This window comes from Salmo trutta, chromosome 19 (assembly GCF_901001165.1).
Source record: "Salmo trutta chromosome 19, fSalTru1.1, whole genome shotgun sequence".
Classification (NCBI taxonomy): Eukaryota; Metazoa; Chordata; class Actinopteri; order Salmoniformes; family Salmonidae; genus Salmo; species Salmo trutta.
In genome coordinates, this window is record NC_042975.1 from 8,169,536 (window position 1) to 8,181,683 (window position 12,148).

The window sequence follows — 12,148 nt, forward strand, 5'->3', positions numbered from 1 at the left end:
GCTAGAAGATGGGCCTTCGGCAACGTCGCAACGGAGGAGCCTGTTGAAACCACCACGGACGAATTCGTCAGCAGACCAGTCGTGATGGATCGGCTCTGTGTCGGCAGTAAAGGGTCCAGGCCAATTGGCAAGAGGAATTGTAGCCCAATAGTTAGCTGGTGGACCTCTTCGGCTAGCCAGGAGATGGGCCTAGCTCAAGGCTAACTGGTGCTTGCTTTGGGACAGAGACGTTATCCAAGAGTAGCCACTCAGATTGCAGCTAGCTGCGATGATCTGGTGTAAAGGTTCAGAGCTTGCGGTAGGAATCCGGAGATGTGGTAGAGAAAAAGCTGTCCGATATGCTCTGGGTTTATATCGCGCTGTGCAGACTAGCAGGTATGTACATGTATGGATGTCTAACTATACAAATACTTTTTGAGATCAACTGACACTAACCAAAGAGTTTATCAAATTGAACAACTCCTGTTTAAATTATTTTTATTACATTTACTCCTGTAAATTAAAACAGGAGTTGTTCAATTTGATAAACTCTTTGGTTAGTGTCAGTTGATCTCAAAAAGTATTTGTATAGTTAGACATCCATACATATAAAAATGGATGGATGGACTAAACATCATGATCCTTAGCACCGTCTATGAATTTCAGAGTGGTTACATTTGTGACAGAGGTGCAAAGAATCCACTGTTGGTTCAATTGCGGATTGCCCCTTTAATGAATCCAATTGTGACTAAGCCTGCACATCATTACCTTTGCGAGATGGCCACTATGCTATTGAATATCCTCAGTCAAGCCAACTGAAAACAAACACCAGTCAGTTCCATAGTCTCAACCACAAGCCCTTTTTCAAAATCATACTTGAGGCTGATTGACCATTGTTGTCATCTTATAAATATATCTATATAGCAATATAACAGTCACAATTTTTCACCATTTATTTCAGGAACAAATATGTAACACCCATCAAACAACAAACTGTAAGTGGTATATTTCATCACAGCATATTACACAAAAAAATAAAACTCATGTTTGGATCTAACCCTTTTGAACGAAACGACAGCCACCTGCCACAGATGTACTGCACAGCAAGTGGCTCGGTAAGAAAGAGCCGTTTAATCTAAAATTGTGACAAAGACAACACTTGAAGTGAAAGTTTAGTGATTCAATCAGACTAAAAACAGCCATGAACAATGACATTCTGGTGGTGGTACCACCAAATCTTTCTGAATCAAAAATTCAGTCAGTGTAAGATCCTGCAGAAACTCCTGGGTCCAGTTTCCCAAATACAGATTAAGCCTAGTCCTGGACTAAGAAGTATTCTCAACTGAGAATCTCCATTGAAATAAATTTTAGTAAAGGACTAGGCTTAATCTGTGCATTTATGTAATTACAATATAAATACAAAAAAATTGTAAATTAACTCACTACATTAAAAACAAGCACAGAGCACCTTTTACACATTACATTTAAAATAGATATAGTTCCACCTAAATCTGGCAACCCTTAAATAAAACCATACCGACTGTCATGAGCAGGTAAATACATTTTTTCAAATGTCTGTTCATCTCTAGTTTGAATGACAAGAGGACCAGTGAGCTGGTGTCGTTGGTAAGGCCGGTCTCCTACCACCTAGTCCTACTGTTGTATGCAAGCTTTGTTCTACCTCAGCACTAATACACCTGTTCAACTTATCTTCAGTCTCCAGACCTGGGATGGGAAACTGGCGGACCCTTTTATATAACCCACGGATCAAATGTTCTTTTTAGGAACTCAGTCGGAGTCTGAATTTACTGTTGAGAGTTAGAATAGCATATACCTGGAGCAATTTCTAAGTTTTGTTGTGCAGCAGTTTCTCTTACTGTATGCCAGTAACTGACAGTCAGTCAATAAGCCAATGTCAGCTAACAGTTTTAAGATTAGACTAATTTACCACCAGCCATCTAATCTTGTCATAATCATGGTTGAATTACTAACCGGGAGACCAACTGATTTTGTAAGTCACTCAAACTGATAACATTTTTCTTCACCCAATGGGAAAATGAGAATTGCATAAAGTTAGAAAATTACCAAATCTTCTCTGCCAGTATTATCTAAGGCATGGAGGACCAGTGTAATCTTTGAGGCATGGAAGTTGATAAACTGTCAGGAATGGTGCAGTCTGTAGCATAAGACCAGTGAGCTGGTGCAGTCTAACGTCGGTATCCTTTCCAGCTCACAGCGTGCTGAGGAATTCTCTGACCTGTGTGGAAACCGGGATAAAAAAGTTAAAAATAAATGTAAGCCATAACAAATTCTGATTTGAGGTGAACTAAACAATCTCTTGATACAAGTGCAAACAAAAACTAACCTTGTCCAGCACAGCTTCCTGTTTAATTCGATCATTCTTGAAGTCATCATTAACATCCAGGACCAGGATGGGGACATCTTTCAGGTACTCAAAATCAAGTCTAGAAGTAGGAAACAATATTACACTGGTAACATTCCCAAATTCCTAGTAATGCCAGCCCTTTGACAAAGAAACCACTCAATCTATACTGTCAAAATAGGACAAAAGTTGACATGATACTCTAACACTTAATACCAGCACAAAAAAAAAAAAAAAAGTTGCACATTGGCTAAAACACACTCAACAAAAACGCAACCTGTAAAGTTTTAGTCCCATGTTTCATGAGCTGAAATAAGATCTTAGAAATGTTCCATAAGCACAAAAAGCTTAACGCTCTCAAATTAGTTTACATTCCTGTTCGTGAGCATTTCTCCTTTCCCAAGATGATCCATCCACCTGACAGGTGTGGCATATCAAGAAGCATGATCATGACACAGGTCCACCTTGTGCTGGGGACAATAAAAGGCCAATAAAATGTGTAGTTGTGTCACAACACAATGCCACAGATGTATGAAGTTGAGGGAGGGTGCAAATGGCATGCTGACTGCAGGAATGTCCAGCAAAGCATTGAATGTTCATTTCTCAAGCATCAACTTAGTGCCAAATTCTCTAAAACTATGTCCAACCGGCCTCAAGGCATCTGTGACCAAACAGATGCATATCTGTATTCCCAGTCATGTGAAATCTATACAGTGCATTGCAAAAATATTCAGACCCCTTCCCCTTTTCCACATTTTGTTAGAGAATTCTTCTAAAATTGATGAAATTATTTTTTTGCCTAAATCTAAAAAACACAATACCCCATAATGACAGTGAAAACAGGCCCATTTTTTTGCAGATTTATTAGAAAGTTTGGAACCACCAAGACTCTTCCTAGAGCTGGCCACCCGGCCAAACTGAGCAATCAAGGGAGAAGGGCCTTGATCAGGGACGTGACCAAGAACCTGATGGTCAATATGACAGAGCTCCCAAGGTCCTCTGTGGAGATGGGACAACCATCTCTGCAGCACTCCACCCATCAAGCCTTTATGGTAGAGTGGCCAGACGGAAGACACTCAATAAAATAGGGACATGACAGCCTCCTTGAAGTTTGCCAAAAGGCACCTAAAGGACTCTCAGACCATGAGAAACAAGATTCTCTGGTCTGATGAAAGCAAGATTCAACTCTTTGGCCAGAATGCTAAGCGTCACGTCTGGAGGAAACCTGGCACCATCCCTACGGTGAAGCATGGTTGTTGCAGCATCATGCTGTGGGGATGTTTTTCAGCAGCAGGGACTGGGAGACAGTCAGGAATGAGGGAAAGATGAAGAGAGCAAAGTACAGAGAGATCCTTGATGAAATCTGCTCCAGAGCACTCAGGACCTCAGACTGGGGTGAAGGTTCACCTTCCAACAGGACAATGACCCTAAGCACACAGCCAAGACAACACAGGAGTGGCTTCAGGACAAGTCTCTGAATGTCCTTGAGTGGCCCAGCCAGAGCCCAGATTTGAACCCGATCGAACATCTCTGGAGAGACCTGAAAATAGCTGTGTAGTGACGCTCCCCATCCAACGAGAGAGCTTGAGAGGATCTGCAGAGAAGAATGGGAGAAACTCCCCAAATACAGGTGTGCCAAGTTTGTAGCATCATTCCCTATAAAACGTGGCTGTAATCACTGCCAAAGGTGCTTCAACAAAGACTTACGTAAATGTAAAATCTCAGTATTTTTAATACATTTGCAAAGATTTCTAAAAACCTCATTGTGTCATTATGGGGTTGTGTGTAGATTGAGGAGGGATTTTTTTTAATAAGGCTGTAACCTAATACAATGTGGAAAAAGTCACATTCATAAAGTCTGAATACTTTCTGAATGCACTGTATGTATAAATGGGTAAACACTTACTGAGTACTGCGGTGGTACAGCCAGCACTCGTGCTTATAGTGCAGTTGCTCCAGATAGTCAATTGGAATTCCTTGTTCCTCCTCCCGTCCTCGGCAGTGCAGCCTCTGCATACATCTCTGAAAGACAGAGATTTCATTTTTGGGTCAGTTTCTCTGCCAGGCCGAAATATATAGACCATGTAAGCACTTCAGTATAATGTAATATTGAAAATGAAATCCTCAAAAGATGAAAATTAAATCCTTAAGCACATGGCTGTGTTAAAAAAAAAATGAAATAGGAAGTCATCTGACCACCAAACTGTCTGGAGTTCAAACACTTGTGAAGTGATGGTGTAAAGGCTTTACTCACCTGTGGGTCAGCCCGAAGGTAGATCATGGCATCCAGCTCAATTTGAGACTCAAACTGAGAGAGCAGCCAACCGTGCCAGTCTTGGTAAATGTCCCATTCGGTCTCATTCATGTCCCCAGACTCAAATAGGTTGGAGGCAAATACATACCTGGCAAAAAAGAAAAAAAAGAAGACACAATACAAGTCAGACTCAGTGAAATAAAGACAGTCATACCACTACCATAGGTTCTCAGGTCATATTCTGATTTTCCAATTAGACCAATCAACCACCAGACGGTTACTCACCGGTCACTGTAAACAGAGCGCTCAAAGAACTGGACCGGTTTCTCTGCCTGTTGCAACTTTACAGAAGGGGGCTGCAGCTGAGCGCGCACACGACTCAGACAGGCGTAACTCTGGAATGTGTAGGACCAGCGGCTAGGTTTGTCATACAGCATCTGCAGCAGGTTGCCTCCACTCTTCTGAGATGTGCTGAGCTCCTGGAACAGGGAACACATTTGTCAAGCGAAAGGACCAATTGTCCAACATTGTGACGCACATGAATTTAACATTATGTATGGGACATAACATTTTACATAACATTATGTATGGGACATAACATTTTAGTTACCTTATACTCATTGTCAGTGTTTTGAACGTTGCACCACTTCCCAATGGGCTCCGGTATGACCTCCCATTCTTCTGAAGATTTTTCTAAAATATCCACTAATGTAGACTTCCCTGCAGCTGCAACACACATTAACACTTTTCAAGCAGTATCCCAATATAACGATATTAGGGAAAACGAGGAACTTTTTTTTTTTTTTAAAGTTAGCTAGTTAACCAGAATAATTTGCACTCTGCTAGCAAGACATGCATAGCTAGCTCACAAGAACCCAAAGCCATACAGTGATTGGTTTAGGGCAGAAACCGTGATTGGTTTAGGGCAGAAACCGTGATTGGTTTAGGGCAGAAACCGTGATTGGTTTAGGGCAGAAACCGTGATTGGTTTAGGGCAGAAACCGTGATTGGTTTAGGGCAGAAACAGTGATTGGTTTAGGGCAGAAACCGTGATTGGTTTAGGGCAGAAACAGTGATTGGTTTAGGGCAGAAACAGTGATTGGTTTAGGGCAGAAACAGTGATTGGTTTAGGGCAGAAACAGTGATTGGTTTAGGGCAGAAACAGTGATTGGTTTAGGGCAGAAACAGTGATTGGTTTAGGGCAGAAACAGTGATTGGTTTAGGGCAGAAACAATCAGATTGGTTTCTAAAAATGTCAAAGGGCAGAGTACAACAGATACAAAACTTTTAAACAAAGCAGACGTTTGTTTGAACTGATTATCTTGTAAATAAAACGTTGAGTTACAGTAGTCAGACATGTGACAATATCTAAAATTATTCAGGAGACCAGTTGTGTCAAATGTAACAGCTAACAACGACATGCTAAGCTAATCAGAGCAAGCTAGTTAACGAAGCATTTTGCAACTCATGTTGAATTAATATATAAAGCTAGCTAACTAGCAAGCAGTCAAATATACAAGTCAGCTAACATTTGCTTTATTGAAATGTTAAGTTGAATAAGGTACATATAATAAAGGAGGAAGGACAATTATGCTGCCCCAGGGGCTCTTAAGTGATCTTAACCCAAATATACATTTCTGCTCCCAAGGCAGTATAAACAATCTGTTCCCATGTTTAATTAAAAAGTCACATGCGGTCCTCCCACTACGACTCGGGAAACATGCAGTTTATTAGGCTACAGATTAAATACATTAACTTCACAGGGTGGTAAAAGTGCAAGGTATAGGATGAGTTTGATGTCCTTTTCCCAATAAATATCGAGGGTCTTATTGTGGTGACATGATCATCATACTTGACTGCCGTTTATTCGCAATTTATACCCGAACGGGACCTGCGGGCTAGACCGCGCGTACCAATACTAGAGTGGGCACAATCTATATAAAAACACAACATTTTTCGTAAGCAAACCATAAGTAGATTTCAAAAAAATTATATTGAAAGCCATTTAGTTTGTGTTTAAGTAGTCGGTACATGAGAATAACCACACAAGGTAATCACTCACAGCCTTTTGTGCGCAACAAGTCCATTTCATTGAAGCAAAAATGTGCATTGAAATATGTCTAATTGGATGGAAACCTAGCTGGTGTAGTTATTTTTCGCCAGCCTATCAATTTAGCTAACTTGGCCATTACAACTAGATAGTAAGCTCGCTAACTTTAAGTGTTTCGGAGTAATAAAAATACAGGCAAAAGATTGAAAATGTATTGTTTTGGCGCCAATACTTGTTTACAGTGAACAGAAAGCAATGTACTCGCTAATAAAATCAGACCAAACATGTTGGAGTTAAACATCCACATAGCTAGATAACTACCTATCTAATTTTAGAAATAGATCGATAGTTAGCTCTCAGATTGTGTATACGTTAAATGTGTAGCCAGCTGGCTGTGTAAACTCACCAATGTTTCCTTCAATGGATATCTTCTTAGTTCTTTTCTCAAAACTGTTGTCAAAACTTGGACTTGAACATATTCTCTTAGGAGGTGTTGCCATTATAAAGAATGAGATATTGTCTAAATTATTTAGCTCGTTATAAACTCAAAACCTTGATAGCCAAGTTACCGAAGTGATCCCAAGGGACATACAGGAGCAGAGTAGCGCGACAATCAGATCAAATTGAATTCCGCGCCGAGGATATACACGTTACTACTTCCGGGGTTGGACCAAAGCTTCAATACTACATTACCCACAAGACATCGAACTACAAGTATTCTTCAAGATTCGTGTAGTTAGTACATTCACAGTCTTCTAATGCATTAAAGCCGTGAATATTGAATACACTGAAATTCCTCAATGGAAATGCTGTCCATTGAGTCGTGGAGATCTCTATTCAACTCCATGCTTCCCCATACTTCATAAATCCCCAATTTGGTGGGTCTATAGCTGGTTTATAAAAGGCAAGTCTGATATTTTAGTAGAAAGAATCCAGGACCTTTATGGCAAAACCCTGTACCACAAGGTTGTGTTCAAACCTTGGTTGAGCTCCTGCCCGGCTAGATGGACAGGCATCGCATTGCGTCATCGACTGTGCTGTCGGGCACACCAGATTGCGATAACATATGATGTGGTTAGCTGATATGTAAATAAAGAAAAGATGGAGCCGGAGGGGATGGCTGCCGTCTTATCGGCTCTTAACCGACTGTGCTTTTTTGTTTGTTTTTTCTCGTTGTTCGTAACTTGTTTTGTACATAATGTTGCCGCTACCGTCTCTTATGACCGAAAAGAGCTTCTGGATATCAGAACTGTGATTAACTCACCTCAGATTAGACAAAGAGTTTTTCTTCAATGAGTCAGACGGGAGGGAGAGACTACAGACACCCGACCAGGCCCAGATCCCCGTCATTCGCTGGAGAAGGAAACTGAGATTTCGTGAAAAAAGATCAGGGTGCCTTGGGAGGTTCAGGCGACGATTGGCTAATCTGCCTTTGCCTTCGGTCCTGCAAGCTAACGTTCAATCTCTGGAAAATAAATGGGATGAACTGAAAGCACATATATCCTACCAACGGGACATTAAAAACTGTGATATCTTACGTTTCACCGAGTTGTGACTGAACAACGACATTAAGAAAATACACCTGGCAGGTTATACACACTATCGGCAGGATAGAACAGCAGCCTCTGGTAAACATGAGGCGGAAGCCTATGCATATAAGTAAATAACAGCTGGTGCACGATATGTAAGGAAGTCTCAAGGTTTTGCTTACCTGAGGTAGAGTATCTCATGATAAGCTGTAGACCACACTATCAACCTAGAGACGTTTTCATCTGTATTTTTCATAGCTGTCTACATACCACCACAGACAGATGCTGGCACTAAAACCGCACTCAAAGCGCTGTATACCACCATAAGCAAACAAGAAAACGCTCACCCAGAGGCGACGCTCCTAGTAGCCGGGGACTATAATGCAGGGACACTTAAATCCGTGTTACCTCATTTCTATCAGCATGTTAAATGTGCAACCAGAGGGGAAAAGAACTCTGGACCACCTTTACTCCACACACAGAGACGCGTACACAGCTCTCCCTCGCCCTCCATTAAGCAAATCTGACCATAATTCTATCCTCCTGATTCCTGCTTACAAGCAAAAACTAAAGCAGAACGCACCAGTGACTAGATCAATAAAAAAATGGTCAGAGGAAGCAGATGCTAAGCTACAGGACTGTTTTGCTAGCACAGATTGGAATATGTTCCAGGATTCCTCCGATGGCATTGAGGAGTACACCACATCAGTCATTGGCTTCATCAATAAGTGCATCGATGACGTTGTCCCCACAGTGACTGTACGTACATACCCCAACCAGAAATTACAGTCAGCATCCGCATTGAGCTAAAGGCTAGAGCTACAGCTTTCAAGGAGCGGGACTCTAACCCGGAAGCTTATAAGAAATCCCTCTATGCCCTCCGACGAACCATCAAACAGGCAACGTGTCAATACAGGACTAAGATCGAGTCGTACTACACCGGCTCTGACGCTCGTCGGATGTGGCAGGGCTTGCAAACCATTACAGACTACAAAGGGAAGCACAGCCGAGAGCTGCCCAGTGACACGAGCATACCAGACGAGCTAAACTACGTCTATGCTCGATTTGAGGGAAATAACAGTGAAACATGCATGAAAGCACCAGCTGTTACGGAAGACTGTGTGATCACGCTCTCCGCAGCCGATGTGAGTAAGACCTTTAAACAGGTCAACATTCACAAGGCCGCAGGGCCAGACGAATTACCAGGATGTGTTCTGCGAGCATGCACTGACCAACTGGCAAGTGTGTTCACTGACATTTTCAACCTCTCCCTGTCCGAGTCTGTAAGACCACCATAGTCCCTGTGCCCAAGAACACTAAGGTAACCTGCCTAAATGACTACCGACCCGTAGCACTCACATCTGTAGCCATGAAGTGCTTTGAAAGGCTGGTGATGGCTCACATTAACACCATCATCCCAGAAACCCTAGACCCACTCCAATTTGCATACCGCCCCAAAAGATCCACAGATGTTGCAATCTCTATTGCACTCCACACCGCCCTTTCCCACCTGGACAAAAGGAACACCGATGTGAGAATGCTATTCATTGACTACAGCTCATCGTTCAACACCATAGTGCCCTCAAAGCTCATCAATAAGCTAAGGACCCTGGGACTAAACACCTCCCTCTGCAAATGGATCCTGGACTTCCTGACGGGCCGCCCCCAGGTGGTAAGGGTAGGTAACAACACATCCGGCACGCTGATCCTCAACACAGGGACCCCTCAGGGGTGAGTGCTCAGCCCCCTCCTGTACTCCTTGTTCACTCATGGCTGCACGTCCAGGCACAACTCCAACACCATCAATACATTTGCCGATGACACAACAGTAATAGGCCTGATCACCGACAACGACGAGACAGCCTGTAGGAAGGAGATCAGAGACCTGCCGTGTGGTGCCAGGACAACAACCTCTCTATCAACGTAATCAAGACAAAGGAGATGATTGTGGACTACAGGAAAAAGAGGACCGAGCACGCCCCCATTCTCATTGACGGGGCTGCAGTAGAGCAGGTTGAGAGCTTCAAGTTCCTTGGTGTCCACATCACCAACAAACTAACATGGTCCAAGCACACTAAGACAGTCGTGAAGAGGGCACAACAAAACCTATTCTAAACAGCTTCTACCCCCTAGCCATAAGACTCCTGAACATCTAGTCAAATGGCTACCCAGACTATTTGCAGTGCCCCCCCCCCCCCCCTCTTTACACCACTGCTACTCTCTGTTGTCATCTACGTATAGTCACTTTAATAACTCTACCTACGTGTACATATTACCTCAACTAACCGGTGCCCCCGCACATTGACTCTGTACCGGTACCCCCTGTATATAGTCTCGCTATTGTTATTTTACTGCTGCTCTTTAATTACTTGTTACTTTTATCTCTTATTCTTATCCGTATTTTTTTTAAACTGCATTGTTGGTTAGGGGCTCGTAAGTAAGCATTTCACTGTAAGTATTGTTTCACTGTTGTATTTGGCGCATGTGACTAATAACATTTGACGTGATTTGATTTGAAAGGTCAGAAACTGTCAGCTGTGGTCAAAATCACCTACCTTGGTAGCGGAATTTCTTGGGGTGTTCAGATAGACAATGAAACAAACATCAGGATCGCCAAGGCTAGTGCAGCCTTTGGTCGTCTGTGAGATTTGGTGTGGGAAAGGACAGGCATCAAACTGGAAACAAAACGGTTCACCAGGCATATTACCGACCCTTACTTATGGCTACAAATCCTGTCTACCAGTCTACCAACTCCATGCTAGGAAACTAAGCCACTTTCACCTGAACTGTTTGAGGAAGCTCCTGAGGATCAAGTGGCAGGACAGTATCTCAGACACTGTAGTTCTCAACGGTGCCGACATGATGAGCATTCCCACACTGCTTATGAAAGCACAGCTCAGATGGGCAGGCCATGTGACCAGGATGCCTGTGTCCGTCTCCCTAAGCAGATCATTTCTCAGTCATTTTTCAGATTTATCTCACATGAATTGCCTATGTGGAAAGCGGTTAGACCTCGTTTCATTGGGCGAATTCGTTTTGCATTGCCTTGGTCCTAAAGTGACATTTCCACCCATCCGGGGTACTGGGAGATGCAAAATGAACTTGCCCAGTAATTCATGATGTAATGAATTAGAAGTCTAAAGTTTGGGCGAAAGCAGTCCCCCTGTTCAAGCCCAACTCCAGCTGTTCCCCACTGCCTATCAATCTGACCACTATATATATCAAATCCATATTATGACAAGAACAGCTCAAATAAGCAAAGATAATCATTACTTTAAGACATGAAGATCAGTCAATTCGGAAAATGTCAAGAACTTTTAAAGTTTCTTCAAGTGCAGTTGGAAAAACCATCAAGTGCTATGATGAAACTGGCTCTCATGAGGACCGCCACAGGAAAGGAAGACCCAGAGTTACCTCTGCTGCAGAGGATACGTTCATTAGAGTTACCTGCACCTCAGATTGCAGCCCAAATAAATGCTTCACAAGTAACAGACACATCTTAACATCAACTGTGAATCAGGCCTTCAGGGTCGAATTTCTGTAAAGAAACCACTACTAAAGGACACCATTAAGAAGAAGAGACTTGCTTGGCCCAAGAAACACAAGCAATGAACATTAGACCGATGGAAATCGGTCCTTTGGTCTGATGAGTTCAAATTTTACATTTTTGGTTCCAACTGCTGTGTCTTTGTGAGATGCAGAGTAGGTGAACGGATGACCTCTGCATGTGTGGTTCCCACCGTGAAGCATGGAGGAGGAGGTGTGATGGTGTGGGGGTGCTTTGCTGGTGAAACTGTCTGTGATTTATTTAGAATTCAAGGCACATTTAACCAGCATGGCTACCACAGCATTCTGCAGCAATACACCATCTCATCTGGTTTGCACTTAGTGGGACTATCATTTGTTTTTCAACAGGACAATGACCCAAACACACCTCCAGGCTGTGTAAGGGC

At 42.7% G+C, this 12,148-nt stretch overlaps 1 protein-coding gene across 1 annotated transcript; it reads right to left on the bottom strand.

Moving 5' to 3' along the window:
* Positions 1–914: 914 nt before the first annotated feature.
* zgc:110540 (deoxynucleoside kinase) lies at positions 915–7,293 on the bottom strand. Its single transcript, XM_029699612.1, has 7 exons — positions 7,073–7,293; positions 5,227–5,342; positions 4,902–5,095; positions 4,617–4,764; positions 4,269–4,384; positions 2,345–2,444; positions 915–2,236 (listed from the first exon to the last, which is right to left on the bottom strand). The coding sequence occupies exons 1-7, from the start codon at positions 7,164–7,166 to the stop codon at positions 2,210–2,212; spliced, it is 795 nt and encodes a 264-aa protein (XP_029555472.1). The 5' UTR covers positions 7,167–7,293; the 3' UTR covers positions 915–2,209.
* Positions 7,294–12,148: the final 4,855 nt, after the last annotated feature.